This window comes from Rhyacophila brunnea, unplaced genomic scaffold, assembly GCF_057557595.1.
Source record: "Rhyacophila brunnea isolate RB1 unplaced genomic scaffold, BYU_Rbru_1.0 scaffold_23, whole genome shotgun sequence".
Taxonomy (NCBI): domain Eukaryota; kingdom Metazoa; phylum Arthropoda; class Insecta; order Trichoptera; family Rhyacophilidae; genus Rhyacophila; species Rhyacophila brunnea.
The window spans coordinates 11133708-11149265 of record NW_028232893.1 but is presented as its reverse complement, the minus strand read 5'-3'; the positions used below and the strand labels follow the sequence as shown (position 1 = coordinate 11149265).

At 35.8% G+C, this 15558-nt stretch overlaps 2 protein-coding genes across 3 annotated transcripts in view; both read right to left on the bottom strand.

Moving 5' to 3' along the window:
* LOC147069483 (apyrase-like) overlaps window positions 1-4992 on the bottom strand; it is a 28653-nt gene extending 23661 nt beyond the window's left edge. Inside the window, exons 1-2 of one of the 2 annotated variants that reach the window (XR_015071130.1) lie at window positions 4554-4992; window positions 2191-2413 (exon numbers count right to left, since the gene is read on the bottom strand). Coding sequence is in view for 1 of the 2 variants with exons in the window: in XM_085950102.1 (XP_085806228.1) it covers window positions 2191-2413; window positions 4554-4708 (378 nt within the window). In the remaining variant the exon portion in view is untranslated. The remainder of the gene's footprint in view (window positions 1-2190; window positions 2414-4553) is intronic. The other variant, XM_085950102.1, reaches the window with a different exon arrangement.
* A 6784-nt stretch (window positions 4993-11776) lies between these two features.
* On the bottom strand, window positions 11777-13887 carry LOC147069482 (uncharacterized). The gene is made up of 3 exons (XM_085950103.1): window positions 13805-13887; window positions 12825-12919; window positions 11777-12159 (listed from the first exon to the last, which is right to left on the bottom strand). The coding sequence occupies exons 1-3, from the start codon at window positions 13809-13811 to the stop codon at window positions 11812-11814; spliced, it is 450 nt and encodes a 149-aa protein (XP_085806229.1). The 5' UTR covers window positions 13812-13887; the 3' UTR covers window positions 11777-11811.
* Window positions 13888-15558: the final 1671 nt, after the last annotated feature.

Sequence of the window (15558 nt, the reverse complement as noted above, 5' to 3'; positions counted from 1 at the left end):
GATTGTTTCATATGTTGTGTTACTTTTAATATTTTTTTATAATAATTTGTTTAGTGCCCAAAACGGTACTTCAGTGAAACGGCAAATAATTTTCAACTATAGGTGCGACGAAATTTCTGACTGGCTGGCAATCGGACAGCGAAAGTCGAGCTGTGAACACGTCAATTTGTTTTGTGACAGTGTCGGAGGAATATATTATTATATCGTGTAAAGATAACTAAAAAACGTTACCCATTTACTTGAAAAAGATGTCAATGAATATATTATTATTATTAGTAATAGAACAATAAACATAACATTAAATGGACGCATGTTGACTTTTTATGACAAATTATGTTTTGTTCTGCACGCGTCGTTTGCACAATCTTTGCGTCGCGTAGTCACGATCGTCTTAGGCATAAAGTCCACTAAAGGGGGCTTGCGGGGCGCTCGCGCATATTCTATGTGAATCATCGAAAATACAACGTAATCAAATACGCCAGAGCACACTGGATTTGACGACGCATTGTGCCCGACCGCCCCATAAGTCATCGTTGTGTGGCGTCTCAGCGGCACGAATTAACGAAAATACAACGTAGTCCATTCATTGAACACGGCAAACAAAATCACGCTCCTGGAAGCGTCGTCGATATACGGGCGAGAAGGCATTATTTAATAACAGTGAACTCTTTGTTTAGTTATTGCGTGTCCAATATTTCGCTGGTAGAATGATGTCATCATGAATATTAATTACAAGCCCCGAGAAATTTAATAATATTTTTATTGCTTTGTTATGAGAGACGCTGATAATAATAATTATTTTGTGCTCCTTGGGCCCCTTATTACATATGTGAAGGGTAATGCGCGGGTGGGAGGGGGCCTACTTCGTAGAGAGCGCACCAAGCGCCGCTTTGGTGGGCTTTATGCCTTAGACCGTGCCCCAGCTGAAGTATAGCCAGAAATATAAATATCCAACCTCTTTTATTTTAAATTAATTTGTTATTGAGAAAGTAATATTGGACGGATAATTCAATGTACCTATTGTTAGATTATTTCTGTCGCTTTTGATTTTGTTTGGTAAATACTGTTTTAAAATATATATTCAGTTGAAAATGTCCCACTGAGGCGGACGAAACCGGTCGAAATTTATTTATTAAAGTGGAATAAGCACTACTTACAAAAAAATGCGTTTTGTTAAATTAAACAATAATACAATGCAGTTCCACCATGAATTGACAGTTAACGCAATTAAAGGAAACAAAAGTTATATTTTTCCTGAAATGTCTCCGTTCTGTTTATTCATAATACCAAATGACATTATTATCGATGATACCTGATGCCTGAGTAAAAAGAATCAAAATAATATACGGTGACATGTTATTATGATTCATGCCTTTCAGATCCAGTGACTGTAGCAATGACATTAATATGGACGATCAATGACATTAATAATGTCATTGTGGACGATGCACCTGGGAAAAAAATGACACTCACTTTTTTGTCGGGTCTGCCGAATGGCATACTCTGTTCTAACGCCGTTACAATAAAGGTGATATTGCTATAAACTCCCGATGCTTGATATCGCATAATGGAAATTGCATGACGTCTACCTATACATGTGCGAATGTCGCTATGCGCGAATTTACTTGCTAGCTACTGTATTGAGTGCGTTGTCGTATAAGTTAGGATAAGTATATGCTATGCTCAGAATATCAGTCCTATGCGACATTTCTTTTACCACAGGAAAAACTGGACTATAAATCACAGTTCTCAGTTTTTAACCTACAACGAAATATTCATCAGAATCACCACCGCCTTGCGCTACAAAGAATTTTCCAGTGTTTTTTGCAAGTTGGTTTCATATGTCCTGGCCGAAATCAAATTAGCAATACTCGATGCGGGTAGACGATATTTTTTCAATAAAGCATTTTTCTCAGCCGGCACAAATTCCCTTTGACTTAGCATCAAGTAGAGTAGTTTGCGTGCCAAAGTCTTTAAAGAAACCTCAATATGCGAGATATCCATAAATGTATATATGAAAATAAAACTCTAATCAAAATTTCTAAAAGAAAAAAAAACGGTAATCATTGTATTGTAATTTCAAATTTATTTATATTGAAACTGTGATGAGGTACGATTCATTTCCTTTTCAACCTGGATTCATACGAGAATACTGATAAATGTGAATTATAAGAAGAAAAAATCACCCACATGAGCGTCTAAAGGAAGTTGATTCATGAAGTACTGGGTGACATTCCATTTGAAGATATTATACCACAGCGTTCCCTGGAAGCTGTCGCCGGCGTTAAGAACCACAGAGTCAGGGGTTTGCTTCTTCATCTCATGGATCTTGGAGTAAAGGCGAGGGAACCCACCGATGCATGGTGCTTCGGACGGTTCACATTTTGTGGACGCTGGACTCAACTCTTCGAATCTATAAGGGAAATAAAATGAAGTGGGTGTAAGAAATTAAGATTCCAGTGAACCCATCAGTGACGGGACTGTATGGTGCAAGAGTCCGTAGTGCGGGGAAGGGCATGAAATCAAAATAGCAGCAACATGTATCTATAGATCAAGTGACGCAGGGTGACGATGATGGTAATCCAGAATTTATCAAAATGATGAACCACTTATTATGTTCAGTCGACATTGATGCAAACACTGCAATGCATGGGCCCATAAGGGGGTGGCTGACAGGGCTCTAGTCTGAGGGCCCGGCGTGGGGGGTCGACCAGTTAAGTGAGATAAACAGACACCACAAATTTGCTTTAAAAGGAAACAATTCGCTAGAGGCAAACACATTTTCAAAATAGCCGATATACTGGATTATTTGTTAGGTTAGGTTAGGTTATCATTCTTGAATTCATGAATTTTGTCGAAATCGCCATTAGATTATACATATACATATATTTTATTTAACATTCCGTGATTCAGTCTTTTCCCGTTATGCCCAGCATGTAACCCTTCATACGACGCAATTCTAGATGTCTGAACCGAGAAGTCCGAAAAGAGATCTTTATCAATGGCACTCAGCTCGAACATGCGAATAACTATATCTATTTGGAACAAAAATTAGTAAGTGTCAATAGATGAAAACTAGACACTTTTTTGTATTTACTTACGATTCAAATAATGTTATTTATGCCTACCTATATATACATATAATTTAAAATGTCATCATTTGTAATGGCGACAACGATGTGATTAATAATAATTAATAACAATTATAAAAAAAATAATAACAATACGATTAAATGGCAATTAAAATGTATATTTTGATAAAGCTTGTCATTCACATGTAAGCAAGAAATTAATCAACATAAATAAACAAATTTAACATCGCGAGAAAGTCCCGAGTATGTCAGTGGGTATTTTTCTACTGTAATTTTTGTATGATTATGATGTATTTCAATTGCACGCAAAAGCAAGTTTTGGTTTTATCGGGAATTACCCGTGTTTCTACACAGCGTTTATTTAATAATTTTATAATATTTATTTAATAATTTAATAATTTAAAACTGAAGATGTAGGAGATGTAATAATATTAGATTTTGGTATACAATTGCGGTCAAAAACATACCTAGATAGTCTAGAAACAAGTGGGATTCGATTTCCCATCGTTCAGTTTCCTGGCGAGTACCTACTTTTAAATTCAGTAGGTAAGTTTTCTCAAATGCAAAGATGACATGACTAAAATTTCAAATTCTAACTTGTCATGTGGGTAGATATATTATGTTTATCATGTTAGTAATACCAATATCACTAGGTAGGTATGGTTTAATTAAATTATAAACTAGGTTTTCTTTCTTTGACGTAATTTGATACACCTTGATGACGTAGTTATGATGGACCGATAGCTAAGCATTACGTGATAGGATAACTCACCCGGACAGTGAATGATGTGAGGTTATCCAAAATTATGTATTTTCACTTCTTCCGACCATGTCCGATCCTAATAGGATTATATGGGCCTTCACAGAGTGGAAGTTTGTATTAACAGATATTTATTTTTACGAGAAATGGATGTCAGCCACTTGCTCAACCTATTAGGTCCACACTCTGACTCGAACACACAAATTGAAAAACAATGTGTACTTGCCAGACCAAGGATTCGAACCTGGGACCCTCGACACGAGAGGCAAGCGCTTAAGCCATGCGGCCATCGTGGGTGTATTTTCACTTAGGTTAGTTTAATTAAAAATTAGGAAAACTATTTTAATATTCGGCGGATTCCCGTGGTTACATAATGTAACTGTTACAAACTGAAAGAAATTGAACTGTTAATAGCAGAGGTCAACTCAGGATCTCTCCAGATGGAAGGAAGTCTTAGTAAACTCTGTACTTTCAGTGATCGCCATTTTCCTCAATGAGGCAGATGATAATTGTGAAGAAGACAATATATGTATTAATTTTATTGTTCAAATGAACACTATTAATACCTACTGCATGTGTCTTTCAAACGCGTGATATGAATGTAACACAACACCTAGGCGTGCCCCAAATTTATTTTAATATCATTAAAACTATGCAATCGTGATCTTAGGCAATAATAATACAACATCGAAATATCTTACCTTGCGTGAAAATCGTTAAAATGAATCAAGGACAGTTTGTAGAATCTGTCAGAATTGTTGGTAACTTCTCTTCCACTATTTAAGATAACATTTTGAGAAATAACAATCACGAACAATGTCACACGAGACAACATTAACTCATTTAGATGTAACATGATAATATTTTAAATTAAACTAATAAATAACTTATTTTATGACCGGTCAGCTCGACATGTTTAACAAAACTAAACGTTGGTTTTTTCGTCTTATTTTTGGCGACCGAAAATTACCTACCTACTTCTAAATGTTACTTAAACTCACGTGTTGATAATAAAGACACGATATTTTTTACTATGAATTAATAATATTATATTCACGGCGCGTGTTATTAATTATTCATTATTTATTTGCAAGTGATCACGGGTATGTACTAACAGAAGCGAAGTATAGGGAAAACAATGCCAATATTAATACCACGACGTATATCGGTACCTATTTAATAAAAACATGTTTTCAAACAATTTACGAAAATAATCGCTGAGATATCTGTGCTGGTTGAATCAAAAGATAGGTACTTTCCCGCGGATGCAATCGCATTTAAATTAATGTAAACAAACAGACACATCATAAATACGTCATTGTGGCAGATGTGGACCTAACATGGATTAAATTGCATACTCATTGGATTTACAGCAGACAGTACGTATTATCGCAGCCATAACAAGAAAATGGACGTGTAAACATGATTAATATGCAAGTTGCAAGATTGCATGCATGAATCAAAAAAGACGATTGGTATTGGCGAACCTGCCGGTAAAAAAGCGGACTACACCGCGCAAACTCATTTTGAGGTAAGCCCATAGACTATAGATACATCTAGACGCCACCCGTTGCATTGCTAAATGAAGCCGCGTGCCTTGCGTTTGGTTTGTGGGCGAGCGAACGCATTCGTCTACAAATGTTCGAGACCATAGACCATTTCGCTAGTGCTTGCCCAAAGTGCTCGCACTAGAAGCTCAGAATTAAAATATTATAATTTTCTATTTTTTTTACGTTATATAGTATTTTTAAGCGGTCAAATGCAACCATTAGATAAAGATATCCATAATTTAAGTTATTTTAAAGAAACACTAGGTCACTGATATTAAAATATATAATAATATACAAATAAATTATCACGAACATGTATCAACTTACCTATGAAACGTAATACCATCTTCTTGCTTATCAGTACGGCTACCACATTTTAAGACAACACACAGAACCATCTTTTCTACTTAATTAACTAAAAATATTTACCACTGACTTTATGTTTAACACAAAAAATAGCAATTTTAGCAACACGAGCTCGCAGTTTATCGACGATATGTGAAGCGTTTCGTCAAGATTTTCCGGCGACACTTTTGGAAACTAGCTCACACATATGTAGACCTTTTAGCGCGTGTCGCAGAGATTGTAAGGGTGCCGAATACTTTCTCACGCGCACTCATGCATCGTTTTTGTTCAGGCCTTGGGTAAGCCAATTTTCACGACCTGTCAAATGGTATAAAATGACAACATCGCGTCTCGCTTACTCTTCATTCTTGAAGAATTTGATTGGCGAGACAGTCGGCACTTTTATGTGTAAACAGTTATTATCGCGATAATTTAAAATACACACTATTGTTGCAAGTAAATCTATGTACTTGTATAGGCGCTATTATGTTGCTATAGCATATCATAGGCCATTCGTATAATTATTTTCTTACTATGAATGCTTCTAAACGGACTATAGGTTTTCATCGAGAAATCTCGTAATTGTTATTACTAGGCAAAAATACAAGTGGAAATGTAAGTTGAAACGGAATAGAAAGCTGTCCCACGAACTACGTTAGGATTTAAAAAAAATTCCGGTAAAAAAAATGGAAAAGAAAAGAACCGGGACGCAATCCTTTAAAAATCTATAAAAAAGCGCTGAAATTTCATCTCAAACCGATTATCAGTAGGAAAATAGGATCGGATAAAATCAATAAACTAATATCGAATTTTCGTCAAAAAAGTAATATTCAATTCAAGAAATTCGTAAAAAGTTGAGAAATCACAAGCTCTATACCGGACTCACCTAAATTTTAATAGTATGTAGACTAATATTGACAGCTGAGATAAAACTAATATGTTAGAAATTGGATAAATCTGGTAGGTATAAAGTGAAATGTCGTGTTATAAAGAATTAATTATCAATTATTTAAGTATATTGAAATCTACACAATTTCAGGGCTCGAAATGGACCGGAACGCACCGGAGCGCCGTTCCTGTTCGTGAAATCGGTAAAATTATCGCTCCGTCTCGTGGAATAAATAATTTGACCGTCTCAGCTGGATAGGCCATATAATAGAAAATCTAACACACTTATTTTTATGAAAAAAACACATATCTACACTTTGATAACTTTACTATGTAAAAATCTTAAAACTGTCGAGCGCTCCGGTTCGTAAATTTTTCCATTTCGAGCGCTGCACAATTTCCTTAGGATTGATCATCGCCATGATCCTGATACCACTCTGTTTTAAAGCTTTACAAGACATCGTTACATTTCAGGGCCTAAAAAATGAGACTGTCTATTATTAATATTTAGAAAATTACTAGTTATTTTTTTTTATTAAAATACATTAGAATAAATTAATATATTCCAATCTACGTCCATGTAAGTATTGTGAATTGATTATGGCAAAGAAAAAAGCCTGGAGGGTCAATGCAACGTCTATTTTTTGTTTAAATATACCATGTAACATGTAGGAAATACATTAAGCTATAAATAAGTACCTACATAATGTTTGTTAAAAATATAGTGGTTATATATATTAATTTATGAACCTGTTTTACACCATTATTATGTTCGTGTCCCGAAGCGCACCGAGTCAGCGACCGGTTCTTTTTTCCAGGCTGGAGATAGTGACCTCCGTTAGGCAGGTCATGCGTTGCATATGGGCGGTCATGAAGAAACGAATACAAGTATTACGACTTTTGAAAGCAGTGGCGGTTTTCAATGAAACAGACGATGCGGTCGATTCGCTTAAAAAACGACCAGCACCGAAGCATAAAGAATCGTGATAAGATAACTATTTCTTTCTTTTTCTTTCGACCATGTCCGATCCTAATTGGATCATATGGGCCTCCACGGAGTGGAGGTTTGTATTAACAGATTTTATTTTTACGAGAAATGGATGTCAGCCACTTGCTCAACCTATTAGGTCCATACTCTGACTCATACACAAATTGCAAAACAATGTGTACTTGCCAGACCCACGATGAATGTAATGTAATATGATGTAACACCCACGATGGCCGCGTGGCTTAAGCCCCGGTCTATAGTGTCGAGGATCCCAGGATAACTAGAGTTTTTTTTAATGTTTATGGCGGTTTATCGCAAAGGCAACTTTGACACAAGGGTCTAGCCACAGACCCCCACGTACCTAAATACCCTACTGTTTGAGAGTAAGTCTCGTGGAAATGCTCTAATTTTCAGTAGATGATAAAAACATTATAAAAATTAAGTAACCATTAAAATGTTGTGTGTATTTGTCTGCTTAAGTACGAAATATATATATTATATAATAACATATTATGCAGAATGTACCTACTTAACAAACTTTTAGAGAAGTTGAAACTAAAAATGAAAGGGGTGTCATTCTAAGTAGGCATCTTGCCTAGGGAAGTCACTGGCTGGAGCGCACCCCTGCACTTCTACAAGTAGTAATATTTCTACAAATAACTAGTAAACTAGCTGTTTAAATACGAGAGAAGCAATTAGTCAGTCCAATTCTTAAGTGATTGTGGGAAAATTTATCACCTTTCTATAATTACCGTGGTGAAATTACCTCTCGTCATTTCGATTCACTGACCACACCAATAGTTTGCTGGATTCATATTGTTATCTATTTATTTTTTTATCTATCGATAAACGTTGATTTTTGGTACTTAAGTATCAAAATATGTGCTATAGAAAAAGTGTGAGGGACCAAAATAAAATATGTAAGTAAGTATTAAGAAAAACAGCGATCTACTATTAAGAGGAATTTCAATATTTTATATTAAAAATATTTGTGTCAAATGGCTTTAAAAGAAAACGGCAGTATGGATTATTATAGGTAATGAAATAGCTACTTCACTTATTTAGAATAAATAATATGCTTTGTCAGACTTAGTTGAATGAACTATACATTACCTACCTACTACAAGACGTAATGCAGGCGCTCCATCGACGAGCCAAAAGTCCAAAGATAATAAGTCGTCCGATTTGTCTATGCTCTACGGACGATCAACGTACGAGTAAAGTCAAGCTTTGACAGTTAGTTGCGATAATTAAAAATCGTAATGTTGTGTTAATTAACATGCAGATTTTCAAGAATAATACAGGAGCGAAAACAATACAAATTTAACGATGTCTTTAAGAATTATCTTTAAAAAAATAAGATGTGTTTTGAACATACATATCTACGTATGTAGATTTTTATAAGGACATGAAACATTAATCATGGCCCCCACATGCTAAAACGGGCCCCCAGGCCAGGATATCTGGCGGGCCCACCTACCCATCGCTAGGATGGGCAGTGGGATGCTCTACATCACCGTTTTCTAAATGGAGTTTCAAGTAAAATTAAGGTGTATTTTATCGATTTTTTGTGTTGTTGAATTATGGAGTTGTCAAATATCGATACACAACAATAAAAAATAAGGTTGATATTCTTCATGTAAAATAACGGCGCAATATACTTTTCCCTTTTAGTGCAAATTTATGGTGTGCGTTTATCTCACTTATCAGGTCAACCCGCCAAGCCCCCCCCCCAGAGCCCTGTCAGCCCCAAAAAAACCAGAATGTTTTATTGCCATCAAACAGTTAAACAATATTATATAAGTAATAATATGTAAATTGAGAATTACATAAAGAATTAATAAATAAGTAAACAATAATAATAATAAAGAATAAAACAAAATAAGTGAGAAAAGGTGTAAAATCAAACAATATAGGTAATAAGTCATTATCATTAATTATGGCGCTACAACCCTTGGTGGGTCTTGGCCTCCTTCAAAAACTTCCTCCATCCTGGTCGATCCAGAGCCGACACTCTCCAGTTGCTTTGACCGAGCATTTTTAAATCTCCCGTGACAAAGATCAACCATCTCAATTTCGGCCGTCCAGGTCTTCTTTTGCCATCGGGGTGCGTATATAGCCCGCCTAGCCGGTATATCCTCCGGCATTCTATGCACGTGGCCGATCCAGCGCAGTCTCTGCATTTTCACGTGATCTTTTCGCCCCCATAAAGTGTGTATAGTTCATTATACCTTGACCTATAAATGCCACTTTCTTGAACAGTTCCAGATTTCCATGCTTATTAACTGTCTCAGATACTGAACGAACAAATAGTTGAACGGCACTCCCCTGTTACATCATTCAGTCAAGCGACGGACGATATCAGCCACTCTTATCTTGTTGGTACCAAATGTCTGATACCCAGGGGGCAGCCGTATTTTTGGTTTTGTTAGACTCGGCTAAAAGAGCTGCATAACCAGCTGACAATTGAACTGATTTATTCAGGCGAGATGCCGCGAGTGTATCCATCACAGTGGCATCCCAAACCATACATTTCCCTTCCCTCCATGAAATTATCGTGACACCATCAGACAGCTTAATTTTATCTTGTCAACAGATACCAAGAGGCTTCTGCCTGAACGGAATTCCCGACGAAACCAAATATTGACAGATCACATCATTGATGGCAGAATGACGACTATGTCTCCCGGAATTCATCAATTCATGTCTACCCATACGATACGATCAACTCTGATCTTCCTAAATTACATCGGTGTGCATGACACATAGGCAACACTAAGTCGGAGAGCAACATCAATGGGTAATGCATCATTATTCATAAGTGTGCCGTGGTTAGGAGATGGAAAAGCATTTATCCAAAGACCTGACTCACTCAGTGAAACTGCCATATTAAATCAAGCAGTTACATAAATCATAAAAAATGCACTGTAATATGACATAATATAACTATAATAATTCATAATATTAATATTAAGTATATCTAAACGTTTTGCCAGAAGACAATATTGAATAAAATCACCATTAAATTTGTTAAACTGACAGCTTGTTTTTAAAATTAGAATATAATTTTTTTCCTTTATGCCAGCGCTCCATTGGCGAGCCAAAAGTCCGACGACAATAAGTCTTCAGATTTTTCTACGTTCTGCTACTGGCCAACAGACGTTCAACGAAACGAGTATATAATTAATTTGACGAGTAAAACAGTCGACTTTGACAGCATAGATAATATACGTATATCTGACAGTTAAATCGTGATGGCGTTAAATGATACCGACGTTTTATGTTTTTTGGGTTATTGGGTGGCAGATAATGTAATAACGAAGCAAAGGGTACACAAATACTGGGTGAAACATTGGATAAGGAAACGAACGACATTATCCCACACAAATTTAATACGAGAATTGCGTTTGCAACCGAGCGATTTCCGCAATTATTTGCGAATGTCGGAGGATGTATACACAGAACTGTATAATTTGGTCTCCCCATTTATTAAAAAAAAAAATACTATGATGAGGGAAGCTATTTCTCCTCATGATAGATTATGTGCAACCCTGCGATTTTTGGCTGCCGGCGGAACATTCACTGACTTGCATTATAGAACTGCGATTGGAAGACAAACTCTGGGCAAGATAATTCCCGAAACTTGCCAAGTCATCATTGACGTTTTGAAAGGAGAATATTTCAAGGTGTGTATTATATTATACGTCATCTAATAAAGTTGGGCAAATTTACAAATATATCATTAACAAGTAGACATTGGTTGGTCTTATAAAGTGAACGTTTAGTGGATTGTTTTACCTATATAAATCATAGACGGCAACATCATAAGAATGGCAGACAAGATGCATTTGAGATAGGTATATATATAGTCACAAATAAGGCCATCGTTGACATGCTAAATATTCAATAGACCATTAGAATGCTGTACCTAGCCAGGACTCTCCATATAGGCTGTAAGCAAGCTGCTTAATTATTCCTGTTGAATGTATGTAATACTAGTCATATTCTTCGAAAAGCAAGCATGGAATTTGATTTCTAAATGAGGCCACATAATAATATAGGTTTGCTAACATAGCTCAAATACTTACCATTTGTTGTATCGCTTAAGCTAAGGTTTATAGGCATAAAAACAAACAAAAAAACAAATATTTTTACAAGATATTTATTCATACAAAAAACATTAATTTATTATACCGGCTTTTGTACATTTTTGCTTAATATACGATAAACTGGTTGAGTATGAACAGTAGTTGCTGGCATTATTTTGTCACTTTGTCCCATAAAGGCAACTTCATGCATCAGCTTCTCGGCCAGCAATCTTTGTCCCTGTGACATCGATCGTAGTTTCATGGCCATCATTTTGCCAAAAACATCAAATTCATCTTCAGTCTTGCTTAGTTTGTCGGTGATTAATTCTAACACTTTGTTGGCGCTATCATTCGATTTTTTTCGTTTGAACGATGGGGGTTCTGGTGCTCTATTGAGATTCGACCTTGGAGTAGTCGACAACGTGGATGTTGAAGGCGAATATTCTATCTGTAAATAAAATGTTGATTATTTTTTGTTGCAGTTCCCTGATACGCACGAAGAAATGGAGACGATTGCAGAAGAATTTAATAGTAAATGGCAATTTCCAAATTGCCTGGGCGCAGTTGATGGGAAACACATTGCAATCGTGCCACCTGCAGGCGCCGGCTCCCACTTTTATAATTACAAACATTTCCACAGCATTGTTTTGATGGCGATTGCAAATGCTAATAATTATGAATTTATTTATGTTGATGTTGGAACAAATGGACGTATTTCTGATGGAGGCGTACTGAGAAAATCTGATTTTTTCAAACGTTTAGACGAAGGCAGATTAAAAATACCTGCACCAAAAAAACCTACTGCTAATTCTGATGCACTGCCATTTGTTTATATTGGCGATGAAGCCTTTGCATTACGTAACGATTTCATAAAGCCGTATTCACAAAGGCAATTAAATCACAGTAAAAGAATATATAATTATCGGACATGCAGAGCCAGGCGAATTATAGAAAATGTTTTTGGCATTTTAGCTGCTAGATTCCGCATTTTTCAAGCTCCAATAAACATGAAAATTGAAAATATCACCTATACCGGGGCTGTCACATGGCAAGAAAGTATGATAAGCAATAGATAAATTAAACCAATGTAACAATTTAGTTAAAATGTTTTACCTCAATACAATCTTCGTTGTTTAACGAGTTGGAGTAACTCTCATCAGGAGACATGTTTTCCAAATCGTCCACCATGCTGGATATTGAGCTCGATTCTGTAAAACAAAATGTAAATTGTTAAAATACAACATAATACTCAAACTTGTTTTTTATTATCTCTCCCCTAAGTACCCATTCCTTCATACGGTTAATATTGATATTGGTATAATTGGTGTAATCCAGTATATCGGGTATTTTCAAAATGTGTTTTCCGCTGTATTCCTCATAACCAAACTGTACCATTAATTTTGATTGATGATTGACGATTTATTGATTGTCTCTGAAGGAACCTAACTCGAGCGATTTTTGATTTTATGATCATTTCTTTTCTTCTTCTTTCGACCATGTCCGATCATAATATGGACCTCCACGGAGTGGAGGTTTGTATTGACAGATTTTGTTTTTACGAGAAATGGATGTCAGCCACTTGCTCAACATATTAGGTCCATACTCTGACTCATACACAAATTGAAATTCAATGTGTACTTGTCAGACCCAGGATTTGAACCTGGGACCCGACCACGACTCAATAAGCCGCGCTTCCACCGCCATGATCGTACCTATATATTATTATTTCTTACCTACCTCAGCAAAGAATAAATAATTTTATTGTGACTAGAAATGATTCATAGCTGTATGTTTTAATTGCTTAATAGTAGCTAATCTAATGCGATGTCACTTTCAGAGATACGACAATGTCATAGTCTGCACGTGTATAATAAATAGCTTTAAAGCATTCCCTCGTACCTATATATTATTATTATTTATTACCTACCTCGGCAAAGAATAAGAAATTGTATTGTGACTAGAAATGATTCATAGCTGTATGTTTTAATTGCTTAATAGTAGCTAATCTAATGCGATGTCACTTTCAGAGCTAGGTACGACAATTTCATAATCTGCACGTGTATAATAAATAGCTTTAAAGCATTCCTACGTACCTTCCATTTGGTCGTTCAAGAACTCCAAATTTTTATAGTACCACAGTTTGGGTAGATAAACTGCGTCTGTGCCGGCTCCGCTTCGATATGATGTCCTTATGCCGGCGCTCCATTGGCACGCAAGTCAGACGATTTACAGTCTTCGGACTTTTTTTCGCGTGGAGCACCCCAGGTCTGCGGACTTTTTAATCCGCAGACCAGGCTCGTTGGATTTCAAACATGTTTGATATTTTACTCGCCGAGCCGCTGAAATTCGTACGTTCACCACGCTTTACCGTCACATTATTTATATCTATGCCGACGGACGACAGCGCCATCATTATTTTACTGTCATTCAAAGTGTTCGGACATCTCACATCGATAACAACAATGGTAGATCTACGAGTGCATTCGAAAAGTTTCTTGGAAGATTTTATTAGTTGTTTTAAAGACAACCCATCGTTGTGGAAGACGACCAGCCCACTATACAAGAATCGTGATGCCAAGTCCTTGGCGTATGCGGAACTTTTGGAGATTTTAATCAAGGTGGAGCCGCAGGCAAGGGTCGACGATGTTAAAAAGAAAATACAGACATTGAGGTCGGGTTACAGAAAGGAGAGAAATAAAGTAACAATAGACATGCATTTTTATGTGTTTCCATTGTTTAGAAAAAAATCTAGGTACATTATGAAGCGAAATAAGAATAATCACATTTGTTATTCATTATATATTTTTTTTAAATTAATAAAAGTACAGCGCAATAAAATTGTTAAAAATATGGAATTTTATTTTTCTGTTCTGTGGGTTATTTATTATAATATTGATGGTCGTAGGTGACGAAGATACAATTCTTTGATACGTCAATGGTAAGCCACTAAAAATGAAATGTCATAAGGAAATACCAATTTTCTGTCTTTCTGTGTTCTGTTTCTCAGAAAGAATCAAGTTCTCCAAAAATTTGTTGTTTTGAAAAAAATTACAATGAAAAGTATTTTGTTTTCGCAGGTCCATTTACCTGGATCACCCAATGTTAAAACTCCAACTTTTTTTGTGTGCATTTGTTTGTGCACGATTTTTTTTCGTTTGTGCACCTATAATAACCGAAAAATTCCAATTTCAAATTGGGTGTTCCAGCTAAACGTTGGGTCACCCAATGTTGAATTTTCAACTTTTTTTTAGTGCATTCGTTTGTGCATCGTTAGTGCACGTTTGTGCACGCGTTTTTTTCGTTTGTGCACGCACATTAAGGGGGTTATTTGCATTTCAATTTGGGTGACCCAGCTAAATACTGGATACTTGTGTCACTAAACTTGGATTTTTTTCAAAATTTAAATTGTATACACTGGTGCGTTAGTAGTGAACGTTAGTGCATGATTTTTTTTTGTCTTTTCATCTGTATTCAGCGCGCTATTTAATTTTTAAGTTTGTATGCAAAACCTGACTGCGTGGGTTTAAAAATATTTCTTTTAGTAAAATCTCTTGTCGCATAGCTAATGCGCAATCCTGCATACTTTTTTATATTTTTTTCTGATATAGTGCGTGAGTTATTCGATATGATATATTTGATGAACGTTAAGTAGAACCATCCAACAAACTTTTTAAATTTTTTATTAGGTCATCAATTTGCCTATTATTAGTTTACGTTTGTGCACGTGCTTTTTTTGTTTTCGAGATTATATCGTGAGAGATATTAGTTCTCTAAATTGAGTGACTTGATACTTGAACAATTAAATTTGCTTTAAAAAAAAATTGTTAAGTGCATACGATTATGTATA